Below are 24,091 nucleotides of genomic sequence, written 5' to 3' on the forward strand. Positions count from 1 at the left end.
AGCACAAACTATATACTACAGGTATACATGACCCCCGAACTACAGTACAGGTATACAGGACCTCCACCAACTCTATACTATAGTTATACAGGACCCTCAAACTATTTACTACAGGTATACAGAACCCCCGAACTATATACTACAGGTATACAAGACCTCCACCAATTATACACTACAGGTATCCAGGACCCTCAAACTATAAACTACAGGTATACAAGACCTCCACCAACTATACATTACAGGTATACAGCACCAACTATATACTACAGGTATACAGGACCCCCGAACTATACAGTATAGGTATACAGGACCTTCACCAACTGTACACTGCAGGTATACAGGACCTCCCTCAACTATACACTATAGGTATACAGCCCCCCCAACTATGCACTACAGATATGCGAGACCCCTAAAAACTATACATTGTGGGTATACAGAACCACTCCAACTATGCACTACAGGTATACACTAATTCCACTGATTAACTCAGATGAAACAATACCTTTAGCTTGGCCTCCTGGGCACCTTAGAACAAATCTAATTAACACACTGACACTTTATACCCGGGCAGCGCCGGGTACATTTTCTAGTATATATATATATATATATATACACACATCGCCTAGGAACTAAAGTCTGAAATAAACTCTGTTTATACACAGAGCATTGGTCTTTGCTTAAAGGGGTTATCCAGCGCTACAAAACATGCCCACTTTCCCCCCTCTCTTGTCTCCAGATTGGGTGGGGTTTCAAGCTCTGTTCCATTGAAGTAAATAAAGCTTAATTGCAAACCACACCTGACCAGGAAACAAGAGGGGGGGGGGGGGGAGTGGCCATGTTTTTGTAGACCTGGATAACCCCTTTAAGAACAGGCAGAATGTTCTAGGTAAGTTATTTCTCTCCACAGCCTTTTCATTGAAACCCACAAAACACCAGAATAAATATCCATACAAAAATGTACATAAAATACCATAGTAGTTTAGAAATAGAAGCGCATATGTGAAGGGTATTTCTGAGTCTTTTTCTAGGTGAATATAGGAGAGCTTAGGTGTTTCAAAGGTTCCATGTATCCTTGTATCCTTGTATCAGTGCTCCTTCGGGGTACAGAATGCCTGGCTGGGCTGTGATGAGATTTAGCAGACATTTAGTTTTCTAGCCAACCCTGTAGAATCTATCTACCTATGTACCCAGGATACTACTGACATGTTTTAATTGTAGGACACTGAAAGTGTTTTAGCGCCCCCTAATGGCAACTTTCTATAATGACAGGTACTTGAGGAAAAGTGTTTGTGTCACAACAGGCCACATACTAAAAACATGCCTAAAAACATTACACTATGCCTATAATTCTCAGAAGGACCTTGGAAAATGAAACTGTAATGTGTTTTCATTTGTTTTAGGCAACACTGACCCCACATGTGGTGGTCACTTTTCTTGAGACTATAGCTATGTTCAGTTAAATACGTCTAAAAGACACAAAGACCTTGACAAAGCCAGTTTTCATAATTGCGTCTTTATTTTTCCCTCCCTGACTTCTAAGAGTCATAACTCCAACTACAGGGCCATATCAGGGCTTGATTTTTGCAGGACTAGTTGTAAAAAATGTATACTGAAAACAAATAGAAAATATGAGTGAGTGGCCCCTGCCAGCCTCCCAATCCAACTAATTATCTTACAGTGTATGAAACCAGACTTCCGTAATCAGTTGGATCAGGAGAGCAGCAGCAACCCCAAAAAACCCAAAATGGATTAAAAAATTGTATTGCAAAAACATAGTGTGAACCCAGCCTAAGGCTATGTTCAAACATAATATTATTATAATTTTTTTAACCAAAACCAGGAAAGTGGGTTATGTTCCCACTTCAAGCACATAGTGGGAAAGGCAGCTGTCTCTGACAGTGGCTGCATCCAATACCCAAGACTGTATACACTGGATCTGCATCCTGTTTCCTCCTGCCGCGGACCGTCTGTGCTGGACCTGCTCTCTTACTGTTTGCTCCAATTACCCAGGTAGGATCAGTTTTTTGGAATCTTATGCTGGAGAGGGCGAGCTGAGACTTGTAGTGCCTGCATTAGACGGATTGGCAAGGCTTCAGAGTTAGCCAGTGTTGTTTTCAGCCCAGGAGTGGACTCCATATGTGACACTTGTACTCCTTTTGGACAGCATTTCATTATATATATATATTTATAGTGAGTAGCTCTGGTGGATGCAAGTGGACCACCTAGGTGGAATCTACTAGCTTGCTTGTGTTTCACTTGTACCTTCAGATAGCTGCTTTTAATTCAAGATCTGTCCTGCGGTCCATTTGGCAGGTGATGCAGTTATTGTGCTAAAAATTTACTTTTAAACTGGCAGCCCCGTGCCCTACGGGAGTGGCGTAGATTGTGTATGCATTAGGCTGGCACCACCTCTCCGTCCCTCCTCCCCACCCTCCTCATCATTAGGAATGCTCCAGGCAGATTGCCTACTATTCCTCACCTGTTTAGCCCGGCACATGGGCTGGATCGTTAAGGACCTGTGCAATGTTCAGCATGGAGAAAATGTTTCAGGGGCATTACTAATGATGAAGAGGGTGGTGAGGAGAGACGGAGGTGCAAAGTTAGGGCACAGATACTCCCTTAGGGCACGGGGTTGTAATTTTAAAAGATGTTTTTTGGACAATAACTGCATCACCTGCCAAACGGACCGCAGGACAGATCTTAGATTAAAAGTAGCTATCCGAAGGTACAAGTGGTTTGGGGGGAGGTCAGATTGTGGGTACAGAGTCGCTTTAAGGTGCTCAGTGACAGATCAAGCATCTGTCACTGAGTGATCGGGTCCCAGGCCCCGGTCGCATGTGCCGACAGGCGGGGGTAAACTGTTTACCTCCATCCTGTCAGATCCACTGTCTATGTATAGAATCTTCACTCAGGCAGGCTCTATACATAGATCGCCGATAACACTGATCTATGCTATGGTATGCTATGGCATAGCATAGATCAGTATATGCAATCTAATGATTGAATGTTTTACAGTAAATAAAAGTGTTTAAAAATTTTTAATAAAAACGTTTTTTAAAGTATTAAAAAACCCTTATAAACCCCCTCCCAATAAAAGTTTAAAAGACCCCCTTGCCTAATATAAAAATATAAATATAAATAAATAAACATATTACATATCGTAGCGTGAGGAATTGTCCGATCTATTAAAATATAACATTATTGTTCCCGCACGGTGAACGGCATAAACGGAAACAAAAAAAACGCACCAGGATTGCTGATTTTATTAAATTATATATCAAAATTTTTTTTATAAAGAGCAATCAAAATTTTTCTGCTACACCAATATGTTAATAAAAACAAGGGATCATGGCACAAAAAATGACACCCCAACCAGCCTTTTAGGTGGAAAAATAAAAGCATTATGGCTCTTAGAAGACGGGGAGGAACATCCGGGCATCAATGAGCTCTGTCTTGAAGGGGTTAAAAAGCCATAATTATCGTGGCCAGCAGGCGGCAGCATTATACAGTGAACACTTCCCATATCACCATGAATATCCTTCGCGGACTTTCCTTGTTGAAACAAGAACTGTATTACTCCTCTGCTCTCATTTGCTGCCTAGATCACTGTTGCCAAAAACTACATACACAAAATTTTGCGGGGCTGACTACTATATGGGGCACTATTGGAGGGTAATGATTACTATATGGAGCACTATTTAGGGGAGGGGGCTGACTACTATATGGGGCACTATTGGAGGGTAATGATTACTATATGGAGCACTATTTAGGGGGGCTGACTACTATATGGGGCACTATTAAAGGGGGCTGACTACTAAGGGGCACTATTATGGGATTACCTACTGCATGGAGGAAAAAATGGGGTAACTACTGTGTGAGGGCAACTACTTTATGAAACAGTATTAGGAGGTACTATAAAGGAAGCTAATACCACATGGGCTACAGAAGGGGCATTTTTAAAGTTTTGGGCACTATAGATTGGGAGCTTGTATAAAGGTTGCTGGAAAAATTGCTAAAACTAAGCTTCTCACTATGTGTGTGATAATAAGGAGAATATTGGTGGGAAATGATTTATACAGAATTCTGTGACCACAAGACTTTCCCCAATTGTGTGACCCCATGCAGTTCCGGAATTGTGTGAGGTCACATATTCTGGAAAGGTGTGGCTAATGCAATTCCAGAATTGTGTGACCTCACCAGGGCCATATTTACCAGTAGGCATCTGTAGTCCAGTGCTAAGGCAGCACCTTTCAGGGGGGCAGCACTAGGCAGTTGGGGGAAGGAAACAGCTTTTGAGGGAAAAGACATCCACTCACCTCCCTGGTTCCAGCGGCGGGTCCCGCACTGTGGCACTCCGGTGCCCGGTTCCCGGCCGCTTCCGGGTGTCTGACGCAGGCCGTCTCCGGTCCGCTCAGCCACTCAGTGAAGGAGGCGGGATCCGTTTCAAGTCCGCTCAGATCCCGCCTCTGTCATGTCTCAGGCCCGCGTCAGACACCCGGAAGCGGCCGGGAATCGGGTACCAGAGCGCCGTGATGCGGGACCCGCCGCTGGAACCAGGGAGGTGAGTGGATGTCTTTTCCCTCAGCCACCTCCTCCCCGGTCCCAGCGAAAAAGTTCCCCCCGCTGGAGTACCCCTTTAAATCTCCCAACTCCCATTCAGACTTACCAGTAAATCTGGTGTCTTTACGATAGGCAGGGGGTGTGTTGGGGTGTATGGCAGTATTGGTCAGGTCTGGTATGGCAGTGTTATCCAGTCACATTATGTCGGTAATTTTTAGGTCTGGTATGGCGGTGTTAAATCTGATGCCTGGGGCTATTACCTACCAATCCTGTGATGGGAATTCCTTCAAAAAATACGCAGACTGCTCTTATCATTGAGTTTCCTTCATGGGAACACAGAGAGGTAAGGCTAGGTTCACACTGCATTTTGGAATCCGTTTGAAAAAAAACGGATGAGAAAAACGGATTGCAAAAACGCAGTGTGAACCTAGCCTAAGTAGTACTTGGTTATTAAGCTGTTATATTAGCACATGTACAAGTTACTAATGGTGCTTTTACACGGAGCGATAATTCGCACGATTAACGATTTTGAATGAACAATGTTTTTTTTTTATATTGATCAGTGTTTAGACGGAACGATACAACGTAAGGAAAAATCGTTATGCGATCGTTTTGCGATTGCTTAAGCCTATCTCACACATAGGTGAAATAGTTAAAAGAATGTTTACACGGAACGATCTGCAAATTTTTTGCGAACGATCAACGACGATTTGAGAACATGTTGAAAGATCAAAATGAACGATTTCTCGCTCGTCGCTTGATCGTTCGCTGTGTTTATACGTACGATTATCATTCGAATTCGATCGTTATAGTGCAAATTTGAGCGATAAATCGTTCCATGTAAAACCACCATTACTCCAGTACGATGTCTATACTTCTTGCAGCCTAAGGCTATGTTAACACTACGTATATGTCCGGCTGCTTATTTTTCGCGGCCGGACATATACGTGTAAAACTCCGGCCGGAATTTACGCAAGTTGCGGCCGGCTACGTGCGGTCCACGAACTTATGCCCGTAAGCTACGTACGCTTTCCGAGTGGCGTACGTAGCGATCTCACAGCGGTATTTTACTGGGATATCTTCGGCTAAAACCTTTTGGATCGGCAAATCAAAGTGGAAAAAAGAAGAAATCACCAATCCGTACGGGACCGCATGTTATGCTATGGGCGTAAGTTACAGCATTTCCGTCCCGAAACAATGGTCTGGTTAATTTTTTACAGCGCCGCATACGATCCGGGCGTAAGTTCGTACGCAGTGTGAACTGTGCAGCCGTAGATCGTATACTTTCCATTGTACGCAAACTACGTAAATCTGCGGCCACTTTTTCACGGAGCGCGCTACGGACGGAAACTTACGTAGTGTGAACATAGCCCAATGATGCATATTGGAACGTACACATCTAATGTAGGCAAGGATAATAACATAATCTTCAGTCTCACAGAATATCTTGCCATCAGGCCAATGATGCCAGCACTTTGATGGCAAATGCAGGTTGTTAAAAAGGGCCAGTATGTGGAGGAAACATCACATAAAGCTCGTAAATCTGTAGAATTTTTGGATAGTTAACCTTGGTAATAGTTACATATATGTGATTAGATCCTTAAGTGTCACTGTCGTTATAACTTTCCAAATCTAAATCAGCATTTTTTTTCTTTCTTAGTTATCATGGAAAACACAGCACTTCCTGTTTTCTGACTTTTTTTTTTTTAAAGGAAACAGTCAGAAAACAGGAAGGCCTGTGTTTCCCAGGCCATCTAAGCGCTCACAGATAGAAGGCAGTCATGTGACTAACAGACATATTGAGCCATGACACTCTGTACTGGGCGGAATACCTGTGTTTAGGGTGCATTTACATGTAAAGGATCTGCAGCATATTTGATGGTGCAGATTTGATGCTTTAGATCAAATCTGCTGCGGATCTGCTGCAGATCCATAGCAGATCCGCAGTAGATTTGATCTAAATAATAAATAAAATATGCTGCGATACGGTGTGTGTGAAGCTACCCTTACCTGCACAAGTCAGAAAATCTGCCTTCAGGAGAATGGAACTGGATTTATGGTACAGTCAGCTTTGTTTTACAACAACAAAAATAATGAATGTAAATTGCAAACTTGTTTTATTTCACATCTACTGTTGATTTAGATTTAGAAAGTTATAACGACAGTGACACTTTAAGCTTTACTACTAAACACATATTCTATGATGTGACATTGTGCGCAATAGCTAGTTAATATTTCAACTGTGTTATGAATAAAGCCCCTATTACATGCATCGACAGCGAGTGGGTTAGAGCGGGGGAGGGAGCCCATAGGAGATAGCGGCGGGAGCGACAGCCAACAGACTGTTGTTATCGTTCAAAAATCTTTTAGCATGTTGAAAGACAAGGATCAGCTGACATCGTTGCCTTTTTCCGGCCGAATACGGACGATAATCACTTGGTGTAATAGGGCCTTAAAGGGCAACTCCGGATAAGAAAAACTTCTATTAAAAGTGCATTAAAAGTTAAATATATGTGTCTATACAATATATTACCTTATCTGTGCGGTTCTGCCACACTGGTATCTGATAGAAATCCAGGAAGTGAAAAAAATGGCCCCTGTGCAAATCCACATTGTCTCCTTCTCCTTCTGCTATCCCCCCTTAGGAGACAAATCTTCCATGCCTCTGTCTTACATTGTGTGTGTTTACTGAGATCAGGCTGATGATGCAGACAGGGGGCAGATTGTGATGTCACAGGAGGCTTGTCTGTATCCCCCAATCCCCTGAGTGATTCACCATCTCTGACCAGCCAGAAGCAGGTGTTGCACTGATTTCTCTAATTGTGCAGAAGTGTGCCTTAAAATTAGGGCTGTGTTTATATATGTTGGAGTGTCATTGCAGTACTGCAGCGTATTCACAAAAATGATGCAGTAACACAAACAAATAATGCTAAACGGCAGAGAGGATCAGAGCCTTATTGTGGGGCTCAACTTCAAAGATAACAGATGCTTGATCATAATATGTGTGTTGAAATGATAAGAAAAAAAAAATTCAAAAAGTTCTTTACTTTATTCCAATATCAGCATTACAGGTAGAGAATACAGTGTGCTGTGTGGTGTTACAGGTAGAGAATACAGTGTGCTATGTGGTGTTACAGGTAGAGAATACAGTGTGCTGTGTGGTGTTACAGGTAGAGAATACAGCGTGCTGTGTGGTGTTACAGGTAGAGAATACAGCGTACTGTGTGGTGTTACAGATAGAGAATACAGTGTACTGTGTGGTGTTACAGGTAGAGAATACAGTGTACTGTGTGGTGTTATAGGTAGAGAATACAGCGTGCTGTGTGGTGTTACAGGTAGAGAATACAGTGTGCTGTGTGGTGTTACAGGCAGAGAATACAGCGTGCTGTGTGGTGTTACAGGTAGAGAATACAGCGTGCTGTGTGGTGTTACAGGTAGAGAATACAGCGCGGTGTGTGGTGTTACAGGTAGAGAATACAGCGTGCTGTGTGGTGTTACAGGTAGAGAATACAGTGTCCTGTGTGGTGTTACAGGTAGAGAATACAGCGTGCTGTTTGGGTGGGACCACAATGAAATCATAAATTACTGCAAATAATTCAGTAACACAATGAAACTGCAATGTGTGAACACAGCCTAGATGTTCTGCAACAGCTTTGGGAGGAGAATAGGCAGGGTGGGGGACTGTGATGAACAGCTGAGGGAAAGCATTGCATGCTGGAACCTGTAGTACTGTGTACAACTGATAAACCAGGAAGTGCAGAAACACAAAACAGAACAAAACCCCCCAAACAAATGGATTTTTGGTAGTTTCAAATATGGAATAGATAGGTAAGTAATGCTTTATGCCTCTGCAGAAGTTTCATTTTTTTAAGCTCTACCTGGAGTAACCCTTTAAGGACCCTTGTAGCTTGCAACCACTCAGAGTGCTCATGTCATGCTTCACTTGTTTTCATCTTGATGAAAGATAAAGTGACTATTTGATTTTATCAGATGCTGAAATCTGCTAGTTTGATGGACTATTTTTGTGTAACCAAAACCAGGCGTCCTGGGTTCTTGGTAATCTGGATTGCTTTTGCATTTAATCCTAATAAATGTACACATGTGGAAAACCTAGTTGCCATGGTAAGCTAAAGTCACCCAGCAATGATGTGGCTAGAGCGCTGCAAGTGGGGTGCGTGAGGGAGTCCCCTACCTCTGAAACCTCTGTTGTGACTTGATTGTGGCATTTATGAAGATACAAGACTCTCCATTTGTAATCTTGAGGGAAAGACCAATGTAAATTGCAAACTTGTTTTATTTCACATCTACTGTTGATTTAGATTTAGAAAGTTATAACGACAGTGACACTTTAAGCTTTACTACTAAACACATATTCTATGATGTGACATTGTGCGCAATAGCTTGTTAATATTTCAACTGTGTTATGAATAAAGCCCCTATTACATGCATCGACAGCGAGTGGGTTAGAGCGGGGGAGGGAGCCCATAGGAGATAGCGGCGGGAGCGACAGCCAACAGACTGTTGTTATCGTTCAAAAATCTTTCAGCATGTTGAAAGACAAGGATCAGCTGACATCGTTGCCTTTTTCCAGCCGAATACGGACGATAATCACTTGGTGTAATAGGGCCTTAAAGGGCAACTCCGGATAAGAAAAACTTCTATTAAAAGTGCATTAAAAGTTAAATATATGTGTCTATACAATATATTACCGTATCTGTGCGGTTCTGCCACACTGGTATCTGATAGAAATCCAGGAAGTGAAAAAAATGGCCCCTGTGCAAATCCACATTGTCTCCTTCTCCTTCTGCTATCCCCCCTTAGGAGACAAATCTTCCATGCCTCTGTCTTACATTGTGTGTGTTTACTGAGATCAGGCTGATGATGCAGACAGGGGGCAGATTGTTATGTCACAGGAGGCTTGTCTGTATCCCCCAATCCCCTGAGTGATTCACCATCTCTGACCAGCCAGAAGCAGGTGTTGCACTGATTTCTCTAATTGTGCAGAAGTGTGCCTTAAAATTAGGGCTGTGTTTATATATGTTGGAGTGTCATTGCAGTACTGCAGCGTATTCACAAAAATGATGCAGTAACACAAACAAATAATGCTAAACGGCAGAGAGGATCAGAGCCTTATTGTGGGGTTCAACTTCAAAGATAACAGATGCTTGATCATAATATGTGTGTTGAAATGATAAGAAAAAAAAATTCAAAAAGTTCTTTACTTTATTCCAATATCAGCATTACAGGTAGAGAATACAGTGTGCTGTGTGGTGTTACAGGTAGAGAATACAGTGTGCTATGTGGTGTTACAGGTAGAGAATACAGTGTGCTGTGTGGTGTTACAGGTAGAGAATACAGCGTGCTGTGTGGTGTTACAGGTAGAGAATACAGCGTACTGTGTGGTGTTACAGATAGAGAATACAGTGTACTGTGTGGTGTTACAGGTAGAGAATACAGTGTACTGTGTGGTGTTATAGGTAGAGAATACAGCGTGCTGTGTGGTGTTACAGGTAGAGAATACAGTGTGCTGTGTGGTGTTACAGGCAGAGAATACAGCGTGCTGTGTGGTGTTACAGGTAGAGAATACAGCGTGCTGTGTGGTGTTACAGGTAGAGAATACAGCGTGCTGTTTGGGTGGGACCACAATGAAATCATAAATTACTGCAAATAATTCAGTAACACAATGAAACTGCAATGTGTGAACACAGCCTAGATGTTCTGCAACAGCTTTGGGAGGAGAATAGGCAGGGTGGGGGACTGTGATGAACAGCTGAGGGAAAGCATTGCATGCTGGAACCTGTAGTACTGTGTACAACTGATAAACCAGGAAGTGCAGAAACACAAAACAGAACAAAACCCCCCAAACAAATGGATTTTTGGTAGTTTCAAATATGGAATAGATAGGTAAGTAATGCTTTATGCTTCTGCAGAAGTTTCATTTTTTTAAGCTCTACCTGGAGTAACCCTTTAAGGACCCTTGTAGCTTGCAACCACTCAGAGTGCTCATGTCATGCTTCACTTGTTTTCATCTTGATGAAAGATAAAGTGACTATTTGATTTTATCAGATGCTGAAATCTGCTAGTTTGATGGACTATTTTTGTGTAACCAAAACCAGGCATCCTGGGTTCTTGGTAATCTGGATTGCTTTTGCATTTAATCCTAATAAATGTACACATGTGGAAAACCTAGTTGCCATGGTAAGCTAAAGTCACCCAGCAATGATGTGGCTAGAGCGCTGCAAGTGGGGTGCATGAGGGAGTCCCCTACCTCTGAAACCTCTGTTGTGACTTGATTGTGGCATTTATGAAGATACAAGACTCTCCATTTGTAATCTTGAGGGAAAGACCTCAGCTGCCGTTACAGTCCTACAATGCCAGGCTATACTTTTATGTAAATCAGACTGTTTCTTGCATTTACAGCAACTGAAATTAGACTTTTTTCATACAGTAAGAGCTATTAAACATTCAAAGTATTAGTTTATTTGTAAAGCTCATGCCAGTATCAAGGATAGAAATAAAATGGAGAATGAACACAAAATTGTGGTTGTAATGAGTTACCCTCGAGGTAATTTTGACCTTTCATGTCATAAACATATTATCACTACTGTGGTGATCGCTTATTAAGATAGCAGGCAGTATACAGCCAGAACAGATAAGGAAACTGTCAGGGACTTACTTGCTCGAGCTCCTGTGCTGTCGTCTTTACCTCCTGCACGGTCCTGGATACAGGACCCCGTTTGTCATAGGGGCGTTAGGCAAGCCTGGCCGAGTGATGTGGTGGCTACATCTCTGAATTCTGACTTTGTACCATGCTACCGTATGTGTATGAACTCGGCTTAACTGTTTTTGTCTTTGGTTCCTGACATTGCTTTCTTGGTTTTGAACCCCAGGCATGTTTACTGGACCTATTTGGTTTTGTTTCTAGTAGCTTATCCTGCTGTTTTCTGACCCTGACTGCAGATCTCTGATGGGCCCTAAATATACTCAGCTTAGGAAATGCAAAAGAAACATTCCTTTCAACTGAGCAACATTCCTTTCAACTGAAAAACTTTATAACAACGCTGTGACGTTTCAGTATGAACCATTCTAAGCATGTTGAGAAAGGTCCATACCGTAACGTGACAATACAAGGTGTACAGTTTTACTACTCATAGTGATCTTATTCATGCTTATACTGTTGAGGATGGTACTCAATCCGTACCATACTGTCTATCTGTTCTAAATTAGGTATGCTTAAATATATATATATATATATATATATATATATATATATATACTGTATGTATACGTATGAAGAACTACTATGACGTCCTGTCAAGGTAGAACTTGTTTATTATAAGCGTTAGAGAAGGTTATATAGCAGCAAGAAGTCAGAACAAAGAGGGGAGTTTTATGGATAAGATGCCAGGCTATTATTTGCCATGGACAGGTTTCTTATTTGCAAAGTGGGTTGTATTACATAGCTCATGGATTACATAGTCATACACAGTCTCTCTTTTAGGCGTTGTCCAGGATATGGGGGCCATCTTTAACAATAGAATATACAGAATTGTCTCTATTTCCACAACAATGCTACCATTACACTTTGTGCTCAATTCAAAGGGGTGGTGGTCACTTGTAGTGTTGTGATGTCTGAAGCATATAACAATACCTGCAAAGTGTTTGCAGTCCTGATCTCCTTGAATTCTGTGTATGTGTCCAGCTATGATTTGCAGGTCATGGGGTCAATACATTAAGTCAGTGGTGTGTAGCAGACAGTATAATTTATGGCCAATTCATAAAACATGCCGCCCCTACAAATCTGCTGCATGAGCAATAAACTCATTTGGCCTCATGGCAGGAGCAGCACTGAGCACAGTGTGAGTATTTATTTAGGGGGCAAGCCAGTGCAGTAAGGGGCTGGGAAACACCCCCCAGTGCACCAAAGCAGCTCATTTACAGATTCTTTTGTTGTTTAGCTATAACTATGAAAGAGAAAATAAGAAGAATACAAACCTGCATTTAATTTTCCTTTTATTTAGCAAACCTGTCTCCTTCTCCTGATATGCTGCTATTTCCCTTCCATTGTTGACAACTCATTTTCCAGGTTATGGAGCACTACTAAGCTACAAAAGCAGCATGTTTTAGCAAGTTTGCCAAATGAATATATTTGCAAACATTTTTGATTTAAGAAGCTCTACAAGCTTATCTCTACTAGTTTATATGTGAATATCCCTTTAAGGCCAAACTGGATGCATCCTTAAAAGGGTTAATTTGAAAACTGTACAAATAAAAGGGGGCTCTAGTACTCTGTACTTCCTCGAGCCTGCTTACATGATGAGATACTGGGCATGGAGCCATACACGTCCTATATGCCATCATGTGGCACATTTGCTTGCCATAAATACTCGATTAGCAATCAATCTGGTGACTTGAAAGGGCAAGGAAGTGTTGCAATCTGGCGGCTGTTATAAGAGTAGTAGTACAGTGCGGTGACTGATATGAGTAGTAGTACACTAGTGACTGGCATAGGAGTAGTATCACAGTAAGGAGACTAACATCAAAGAGCAGCGAAAAGACCCTATAGTCAGGAACTTATGGCAGAAGATACAGTGGGTCACAGAGCTCTAATACACTGATTGTCTTTCTCAGAGATGCTTCCCCAGAGAGTTCTGCTCGCTGGCACTCGCTGACGATAACTGGAGACACCGAACCATGACCTCTGATGTGTGACAGGCAGCAATTACAACTAAGCATAAAGAGAACATAAGAGCTCCCCCTGCTGCCAATTGTCCTCCTCAGAGCTCTTCTCTCTTATAATGGCAGTAAAATTATTGTTAATACTTAGTTTCTTCAGATCTGCTGGTAGGGAGCACTTGAAAAGGTGAGGTTAGTGATCTGTCCACACGTATGTGGTAGCATTGCTGCTAAGGCACTATGTCTGCAGGGTGATGTAACCCCAAATCTGGCAGCAGTGGGGTTGCTGGCAGTGTTGGACTGGGGTACCTGGGACCCACCAGAGGAAATGATCCTGCGGGACCACCAGTAAAGAACCAATGAGAAATAACATGTCAGTAAGTGTTACTTACTGCAGTATCTGAGCTGGGGGCCCACCTGAGAATCCTCTGGTCCTCTACTGGGCCAGTCCGACACTGGACTATTGGGTTGCTCCTCCTATGGGTAGTGATGTTGCAGGAATGGTCACATGTGTAACATGTGGAGGTGTGGCCATATCTTTCTTTCTAAATACCAATCCTTCATTGTATGACAATCATAAGCCACTTTTACATCAGATGAATGATTGTTTCTAGGAAAGCTTCCCATTAATCAGACTGTGTAAAAGGACCAGCAGTCAGCCAACAAATGATAAACTCTCTCATCTTTTGTGCAGCCAATAAAATCTTTGTTATCAGACGTCTCACATCTCCAGGTTATGTGTGGCTGATAATGATGAATTTAAAGGGATCCATGATTGATTGGGCCTTGTGAAAGCTCAGCAAATGAGCACTGACCTCTGGGATCTGCAGGCCATCAGCATGTCTTAAAGTGACAGTGCTAATAACTAATATTTCATATCTAAAGTTTGTTATCTTTTTATTGTGCAGCTATATCAGGAAGTGAGAGACAGAGAGATAGAGATATAGATACCAAAGGTGTTCCTTATGAGATGGAATGCAGAGATTTTTATGATCCTCTTGTAAAACAAGTTGGCTGAGAGATAGGATAGATAATACTATCTTTATGGCATGTGTTACACACATATGATCTCACATACCTTGATACAATGGCATATCTCAGTCAGATTCAGTGAGGTTTTCTGTCTGTCAGTAAGCTCCATCCTGAAGTAAAGGATGAATTCTTTTTCGTGGGCCATCTACTTTCTGGGTTTCCTACTACATAAAGGAATGTGTGCTAAGGTTAGATATGATGGGTAAGTGAAGAATCATATTATATTGAATTTTCCCTATTTTGCACATTATGCAAATAAAAAGTATTATCTTATGAAGTCAATTATTTAAAAACATTAGAATATTTAAGGATTACAAGTATAGAATATAGGGATTTAAGGGCGTAGTGAATTTGTTATATCTTCCCTAAGACCCAGCACATTTCTATCAAAATAAGTTTTCTAAGTCAAGTATGTATTCAGGCATTTCAATAGTTGCAACTTTTTATGCTAATACAATGGTAGGAACTGATTATTTTTTGCTGAGTATCCAGCATGCTAGCTGCATTGTGTGAGATGCATTTTCTGTGTTGTGTACTATTTTGGTGCAAAATTGTTGATATATTTGGGCCTCTCCTCATGTATTTCACATGGACAGTAATTTATACCTCCTAGATTTTTGTGTAGTGTGCGCCACAAATGCACACTTTAAGGTTATGCTCACACAACATAATACAGCGCACCTTTGAATGTGCCCAGAATTCAATTTAGCATTGAACACAATGTAAAGTATGGCCGGCAGCCGTACTTTACATTGTTTGCACAACTATTTTCTACGTCTGCTGTTCGCCAAATCCTAACTAGAAAATATACATGCTCATTATTTTCTCATATACTCTTGTATACTGTGTGTATACGCTATGGCCGTTGCTGCATTGAAATCAATGCAAACGTATTAATTTCATTACCAACTGACGTTCTTTTCATGGGAAAGAACAGCTGTTGTTAATTAAATTAATACATTGTGTAATCATAGCCAAAATTAGTACATTTGATAGGAAAATATAAATTTGGACCCAAAGCTCAGAGTATGTTTTTGCCAAAAAAGTTTTACCTGAGTGGTGTAAAATAATAGTATAATAATGAGAAGTAACTGCCCTGCCCTGTCATGGAGACAGGTCAGAAGTTTGCATTTGTGGAGGTCCGGGTGCCGAGACCCCTGCCGATCGCTAGAATGAAAGACCTAAGTTTTAATGGGAACCTATGGAACTTCCAGTATACGGAATTGCTGAAAGCTCCATAGGCTTCCGTTATAAGGCCATGTTCACTTAAGTACCGGCCGGGTGATCTTTCTTGCCATAGGGTTCTGATGCGGGCGCATCAGCGATCGCCCGCATCAGAACCTCCCACAGCACAAAATGAAGCAAGCGGCCGGAGCGGCTCGCTTCATTGTGTAAACTGACAGGGTTTCCTACGGCCACAATTCATTAAATTGCGGCTGGAGAAAACTGACATGTCAGTTATCTGCGGCGCCGCGCAGGACCCCGGCCGGAGGGTATACGATGTGTGTACGATCTGGCCGGGATCCCATAGAGGAATCGGCAATGTTCAACACTGCGTAAAAGTACGGCCGTTATTGTCGATGGCAACAACGGCCAAACTTTTACGTAGTGTGAACATAGCCTAATCCCGTAGACTTCTCGTATTAGTTTTTATCAGAGAAGAAGAAGTGGTAGCACACGAGTGTGCCTGCATGTTCATTCTAGTGATTGGCATGGTGTTCCAGCAGCCGGACTTCTACTGTTACAAACTTTTTACATGTCACTATGGCATGACAGAAATGTGTTTAAATGATAGTTACACTTAAACAGTTTTAGCCCAGCTAAAGTTAACAAGTTTAATTTTCTGACACACATTCTTAAAATGGGGTACCACAGGGGTCAGTTTTGGGCTTCATTGGGTTTGCACAATGAAGAATTTAAATTTTCAGGTGATACTAAACTGTGTAAAGTGGTTCATATGATAAAGGACAGTGAACTGTTACGAATGAACCTGGACTGGATTGGTTGAATGTTTGGGCTAAGAAGTAGCAGATAAAAGTTCAACACAGATAAATGTAAGGTTGTGCTGGGAAGAAAAATCTGGCCTTGAATTATGTACTAAATGGGCAAACACTGGGTAACACTGACATGGAAAAGACTTAAGCTGGCAGTACACCTTTAATAACTGACGGCCAAACAATACCACCCATCCTCCCCGTACACAGGAACATTCAGAAAAGCAGGCTATTCCTCTGTTCTTTAGGAAAGGGTAAGCTGCAGCTAGAGCAATCTCACAGTGGCTTATCTCTCCCTGAACAATAGTGATATTCCATCACGGCCGAACCCCTATCACTACTTACATCATCTGTCGGTGGTTGTTCTACACAACCCCATACACCTTAGATTGATGGTTGAACCCCCTGGAAGCAGCAGGTATGGCTGATAATAGTCTAAGGTGTATGGGGACTTTTAGTTGACAATAAATCTCAACCAGTGTCAGGCAGCTGCTGCAAAGGCAAATAAGGTCATTGGGTGCACAAAAAAAACTAATATGTGTATGATATGCCATTTTGGATTGTTTAGCCACTATCCATTTATAACATGACACTTATATTGTGAACCACCAGAATATTTTATGTGTAAGAAGTAAAGATTTTTTTTTACTTACAGAACATTGTATGTACTTGCAAATCCAACTTGTAGAAAAAATAATTACAAAACATAGTTCTGTTCACACATAGTATTTCTGTCAGTCTTTTGGTCAGCATTTTTTCAAATAAAATCAGGAGTGGAACTGACAGAGCAAAATTATAATGGAAAGATTTGCACAGTTTTGTGTTTTCAAACCACTGCTGGTTTTGGTTAAAAAAGGACTGTCCAAAAGACTGACGGAAATACTAATGTGTGAACATAGCCGAGGTCTAAATAGAATCTGTGTCCACCTTACCAGAAACAGCTTTTGGGTCTTGCAGCTTTAGGCTATGTTCACACAATGTACAAACCACGGCCTTTGTTGCAAAAGCATGGCCACTCTTAATGGTCATGATCATCGCTAAGAGCCATTATTTTACATGGTTTAGCGTAAAATGACGGCCATCCACTGAAGAACGGCTGTCATTACTATGTTGTGTGGACATAGCCTTAGGCTATGTTTACGCTCAATAGAAACAAAAGTTATATACAGCTGTAATTTTAAGTAAAAATAAAACAAAGAACAAACAGATTTTTAAAAATAGCCATATTTTGCAAAAGCAGGTGGTAAATAATGAGAATGTTGACTATTTGGATGGTTTTAATCAATGACAGCCATTATTGTACACATTGTTTGCACTGCCAACCAATTTACCAATGCATTACGTATTTTTTTTTAAAATACAGACAAATTTTTACCTTAAAATTAGGTCCATGTTTTCCCAACAGAGAATTATGAGCACTCGCTAGAGCACAGTACTTTCATACAACACCATATTGTGAAAGCTCTCCCTTCTTAGGAAAAATACTTCCACAATGACATCAAGTGGACGTATCCATGATTTCCTAGACTCCCTAGGGCAGCATCTAAAGTCTTCAGCCACCGGTATCCAAATCCCAAACGATCAAACTCGAACATGCTCAAGCTATGCTCTTCTCTAACTATGATCTGTATTTTTAGTGACCATAACAATCCAGGGAAAAAATGACATTTACTTTACTTTGAAAGCTTTAAATAAACAGTATATAAGTAAAGAAATAAATATATACTCCCAGGAATTGAAGTACTATAACTCCAACTGACAATGTGGCCCAGATTTACTAAGACTGTTGGGTTTTCAAAGCCCCTAAAATAGGGCTTAGTTTATCATCCCACTAGATTTATTATGTGTCTGGTTGCCCTAAATGTATCTGACTGGTTTGTGACTGGGGCAAACTTGTGCCATTTTGTATCATTTTGCACCAATCACATCACCAATGTAAAAAACCACGACTGTACAGGTAATCCGCTAAGTGCAAAGTAGATGCTCCAAAAACTGTATGAAAACCCTCAGTAAATATAGCAGAAAATCTGAAAAAAACAAAACAAAGACTTGCCTCCTTTTTTTTATCTCAAAGCAAATTCCTGATATAAACATGTGATAAATCTGTCAGGAAAAGGCTATGTTCACACAACGTCAAAAATATAGAAAAGGCAGACGTTTATGCTAATCAACAAAACGTCTGTTATTGCCATGATTTAACTGACTGCAGTTCAATGCATTGAAGTCAATGGAAAGACGGATGCACACAATGTATTGAATAATGGATCTTATCACCGTGGACGTCAAAATAATGAAGGGAAGGCTAGACAGCTAAATGACGTCCGATATTTTAGACTCAAAATTACGGACGTCATTTTAAACGGAAAAGAAAAAACATTGTGTGGACATAACCAAAGTAAAAAACCCTTACAAAAGTGTTGACTTACTGTAAACTGGTCCTGCATGTTCTTTCCTAACCCAACCTTTAAGTTCATGAAAATATCGAACGTGCAATGATGAACCCTGGGGCATTTTAAGCCTAATAAAAACTCATAAATTGCAGTTGTATGCTGATGGGGCTATGTCACAAGAGAATCACAAGTTTCTCATAAATATACTTCTATAACCTAATGATGCCTTTATGGCCATATTTAACTCCATTGTCAATTATTGTACTTACATATTACCAAAATATTTATTTCCTTTATGACTCCATAAAGAATGATGTGCAAAGTCATCCATGACTTATTTACAAAAGCATTGGTTTTACATGTAAATGATAAATCAGGGGTTATTACGGAGAAATTCCAAGTTGGTTACATTGCACAGCCATAAAACCAAATTCTGCCAACAAACACTTTAACAGCTAAACTGTCTGAATAGTTAAAAATAAATGATTAAAAGCACATGAAAAGTTCTGTAAGTTCATCATCCTGGCACAGATTTAGGTTATGTTCCCACAACATCGATGTCTAATGTTTGATAATGATCACTGTAAAAATGATCGTGATCATTATTGACAGACGTTATTGCAAAATAACAGCTTTTATTTAAAACAAACAACAAACAATAGTCGTTATTTTACATAAAAAAACATTGTGTGAACATAGCCTAGTTATGGAAAAGTGTGAACACTTAGACTAGGGTCCTTTTGCACAGACAGATATCTTGCCTGTAATAAATGCTAATTGTCAATACAGAAAGTTCACACTGCTTTGTTTGCAGTCCATTTTTGTAAAAAAATATATTTGTTTGCGTATGATTTGATCCATCTTTCCACTGACTTCTATTTTTTTTTTGTAAAGCGTTTTTTAGCGTTCACAAAAATGTTTATCAGGGTAGGATAGGGAAATATTGTGATAGGGGTGGGCTTTTGGAGGGCTAGACAGGTACCCCAAGGTTTTGAGTTGGTGTTGGTTGGGCCGCGGGGTGGCTCCACAGTACTATGAGTTGCTGTAAGAGACCGGTGACTTATTTGGGAGGTATTCTCTGTGGTTGGATGGGATTGGGGTTAATAATATTTGTGAAGTGTCTTGTTTGTTTTGTAAAATAAATAAAAATTTTATAAATTAAAAAAAGAAGGCTTTAGCTGTCTTCTGCTCCCTGGAAAACCCCTTTAACCCTTTTGTGACTGGGTTTGCTTTCAATTTTGAGTTTATTTTTTTCTCCTTGCCTTCTACAAACCATCACTTTTATTTTACATTTTGCTTTATACAGAACCATATGAGCGCTTGGTTATTGTGGATCTAATTGTACTTTCTTAAAACTTTGGAGGATTTTGTTTTTTCACCATTAAAACATTACATTAAAAGTGAAAAAAAAATAGTTATGGAGAAGTGTGAACACTTAGACTAGGGTCCTTTTGCACAGACAGATATCTTGCCTGTAATGAATGCTAATTGTCAATACAGAAAGTTCACACTGCTTTGTTTGCAGTCCATTTTTGTAAAAAAAAATATATTTGTTTGCGTATGATTTGATCCATCTTTCCACTGACTTCTATTTTTTTTAAAGCGTTTTTTAAGCGTTCACAAAAATGTTTATCATGGAAATCAACGTATGGTGGAAGGCCTTAAAGCATATAAAGTATATAAGTTTGGTGAGCTACTATATACATTTTTTTTCCCTTTATGCAAACCTCTCATCAGCTTTTGCTAAATAAAGTAAAGGTAATGTACAATAGGGTTTCTTATTCTGAAGCAGAAGAGATAACTCTTATTTGAATCTGTCACTCCAGCACTGAAATACAGGCTTTAAAAATTTTTATGCAAACTAAGAGATAAAGAACACATCATTCCCTTGGCCTGCAAATACCCAGCAACATTCAGTCTCGCATTCAGAGTGGATGTTTTTTTTGTGGGCATAGGAGCATTTGTCTATGGCTGGGGAGGAAGTGATTGATGTCCCCTTACCTCCCTGGTTCCAGTGCCGTGTCACGGATCGCGCCTCTCCGGTCCGCGCTGCCTGGCCGCTTCCTGGTCTCTGCAGGGGCTTGAGACGTAATGTTTCATGTCCGCTCAGCCAGTCAGTGGCAGAGGCGGGATCTGGGACACGGAGCTGGAACCGGGAAGGTAAGGGAACGTCATTGCCCTCATCCACCTCCTCCCTGGCCATAAGCAAAAAGCCCCCCAGCCCGAAGTAGCCCTTTAATTAGTAGAGAAGGGGATAGACATTGCTGGGCTTTTGCCTTTCAGAGAATTTTCTTGTGGCCTTTATCTCTAATCTCATAAAACTTCAGCACAAGAGGTATAGCTCCCAATTCAGAGTAAAAGAAATGGATTGCCGATCTCGGGGAGACCAGCCAAACGATAACACTGCAGGCTGCTGGTTAAAGCGCTCAATGCAGTGAAATCCTAGATGCATTGCTCCTTGGAAACATGGCTATGCAAAAGAAAAGCCCGTGGAGCCTCATTTAAGAGTCTCGAAACACAGAGCTAGCCAGATATCCCTCCAGGAAGAACCCAGCCCTTGTCATTACATTGATTTAGAGGGCCACTTAATATGGTGGTTTTGGTGGTTTTCCTACAGGAGCCACCCCTTGGCTGGGTCCTTCCTAGAGGGATATCTGGCTACTCCTGTGTTTCGAGACTCTTAAATGAGGCTCCATAGGCTCTTCTTTCTCAGATTCAGAGTAAAAAGCACTATTGTACCCTCTATTTACTTCAGTCAACAGAAAGCTGCTAACAGATCCACCTAAAGCATAGAGATATGAGCATATGTCTATTGGACTCGCCTTTAAGCCCCTTGGGCCCCAAAAGGGGATACTATATCCAGAGGTGGCTGCTGGCCTTCGTATATCTGCATGCTGGATGCTCCCAAGTGGAAGACCTAGCAGGAGGAATGGAAGGAAAGAGATGGGATTACGATAATCATTGTCATCTTTTTCCTTTTCTTGCACATTTTGGGGGACATTTATCAAAGGGTGTAAAATTTAGACTGGTGCAAACTGCCCACAGCAACCAGTAGTAGTAGGGTAGTTTGCACCGGTCTAAATTTTACACCCTTTGATAAATCTCCCTCTTTAAGTATAAAACATAACAGGAAAGACTTAAAGAATTAAGGGGGGGGGGGGTTACCAAGTCTTCCACATCTGTACACATCTATCCTCATCCATTTATTATAGTGGGGACCATGGATGTGGTAGTAATGACCACATAGGCCATATTAAACCTTTTGAGGAAGTCTGTAAAGGGCTCAATCAGCTGTCAGCTGAAGAATTTTTTATCATATCGGAATGAGTTTGTTCTTCGACTCAGAAAGTGCCCATAATAGCCCATTGTTAAAGGGCCCTATGGCTTCAAGATTGTTTAGATCTTGCCGTACCAAATATCTTATTGATGAAAAAGAATGTCAGTTAGAATTTATATCTACTCTAGAAGGTAACATCTATCAGCAATATTTGTGCATATATTTCCTGTTCAAGCCAAAAGATATAATAAAAGGAACATTTAGTATAATGACAAACTCATCATAATGGCAAATTTTGATTATTTTAGACATCAAGTTCTAAAAGTCACACCACAGACAGCACAACAAGTGCAGTACGTACAAGAACTGGCAATACAGTGGCAGGTAAGAAGATATGATACTCCTTTTATAGTTTGCAGTTGAATTTTAGCTTTTTTTTTAGCTCTATCAGGGTAGGGTAACACATATCATATTATCTGACATTTTTCCACAAAGAATTTCTGTGCAGAAAACTATCAGCATTTACAATAGCAGCAAAATGGATGGGATTTTGAAAAAAAAATGCACAAAATCCATGTGGAAACTTACCTGCAATGGTAACATTTAAAACTGTCTAAAATCAGATTTTGTGGCTGTCATTCCCAACGTCCGTCAAAAAGATGTCCTTAATATGTTAATGACAGCCTCAAATAATGATCATTATTTGCAGCCATCATTAACAAATGGCGGAGGCCTTTTCGAGGACCGCTGGGTATGATGGCCGCAAAATCCCAAAGTGTGAACATAGTCTAAGGCTGTGTTGCAGGAGTGGGTTGAAAACACCTGTGTGAACCTTCGCCCCCTTAAATAGTTTAGTGAACAAATGAAGTAGGAATAACTACAGGACGTTAAAGTTACCAGCTTTTGTAGGTATCTGACATTCACTCACTGCATTTTTTTTTACTTATTCCAATATTAATTAAGTTTCAATATAACCATGTAAAAAACAAGGTTCCTTAGTTACTGTTGTTGTTAATTACTTTTTATTGTTTTCTAAAAGCATCATTATACACAATTTATGTCTGCCTGCGTACGAGTTTGTGCAAATTATGATCTCTGTTTATCTTTCTTTGCTTGGACTTTTTCACATGACTTTATAATTGCACAAAATATCAAAAACTAAATGATAGTTGTTATTGCAAAGGACATCTTGATAGCTCTGTACTTGATTTCGGAACCTGTGTGTCCCCATTGTTATTGTCTCTCTTGATGATGTTCTTATACTTTTGCTTCTTATCAATAACATTTGTTTGAAAAAAAAAAATTGTGCCAATTTTTACCATAACTATTTTTCTCTGTCAGTTCCAATCCTGATTTTGGCTACAAATACTGACCAAAATACTGACAGAAAAAGACGCCAATGATGAAGGCATGTCTCTTACCTTCATATTCGATGCTGTTTCCATCCACTTAGCCGTTCAGTCCACAGTCCGGTAGGGCCGCTAAAAGCACTGCCCTGTGCCCCCTAATGCCGGTCTGGCCTGCCCCTACTAATGATAATCAATGGAGCAGGCGAGCCAGGCAGATCGTGTTAGTTTTAGTTTTTCTACTGGAGATGTGTGGCCAGCTTGATACAGCTTTCATAGACACGCATCATAAAGGTTGTATAAAGAAACTACAGTAAATGTACATAATTTAGACAGAATCTATACACTAACAAAGCAATTTTGTTTCTTGTCTTAAAATGCTACATTGACCTAGCTTGACCTGTGGAAACCAGACACCATAGAAGAAATATATCCTGGAAAAGAAGTACATGTTCGTGTCCAGTCTCCCTATGTGCTGCAGATGAAAGAAAAACTTGTGCAACAAAATATACCATTTGGGTACATTTCAACTTAATCTTCTATTCTGTGTTCTTTAGATACTGGTTTAACATGATTATTTATACCTTATGGTTTTGCGGTATAAAAAAAAAAACCTTTTAAAAATCAAAGGTGGACCTCAGCAGTAGGATCCCCCAACAATTAGCTTGTTATTCTCTATTCTGTGGGATAAGGAATAATCTTCATGTCATATGTGTAGTGTCCCAGAAAAGGTGTGCCACTAAGTTTTTATTGCAACTGGGTAAAGTAACTCATTCCAGGTTCCCACTGGGGCATATACTGTTCTTTTTTTATACC

General features: G+C 40.5%; 2 protein-coding genes across 3 annotated transcripts in view; one reads left to right on the forward strand and one right to left on the reverse strand.

Annotated features, from left to right (window-relative positions):
• Positions 1-18,713, reverse strand: part of LOC138801059 (gamma-crystallin M2-like) — a 105,707-nt gene extending 86,994 nt beyond the window's left edge. The window contains exon 1 of one of the 2 annotated variants that reach the window (XM_069983490.1): positions 18,689-18,713. In XM_069983490.1, the coding sequence (XP_069839591.1) occupies positions 18,689-18,706 (18 nt within the window). In that variant the 5' untranslated portion in view covers positions 18,707-18,713. Of the gene's footprint in view, positions 1-14,314; positions 14,427-18,688 lie in introns of those variants that run through there. The other variant, XM_069983487.1, reaches the window with a different exon arrangement.
• The window catches only part of LOC138801057 (carboxypeptidase O-like), a 34,910-nt gene continuing 25,135 nt past the window's right edge, over positions 14,317-24,091 (forward strand). The window contains exons 1-3 of the mRNA XM_069983485.1: positions 14,317-14,470; positions 22,238-22,313; positions 23,670-23,794. Coding sequence (XP_069839586.1) covers positions 14,391-14,470; positions 22,238-22,313; positions 23,670-23,794 — 281 coding nt within the window. The 5' untranslated portion in view covers positions 14,317-14,390. The remainder of the gene's footprint in view (positions 14,471-22,237; positions 22,314-23,669; positions 23,795-24,091) is intronic.

The sequence above is a fragment of the Dendropsophus ebraccatus genome, chromosome 9, assembly GCF_027789765.1.
Source record: "Dendropsophus ebraccatus isolate aDenEbr1 chromosome 9, aDenEbr1.pat, whole genome shotgun sequence".
NCBI lineage: Eukaryota > Metazoa > Chordata > Amphibia > Anura > Hylidae > Dendropsophus > Dendropsophus ebraccatus.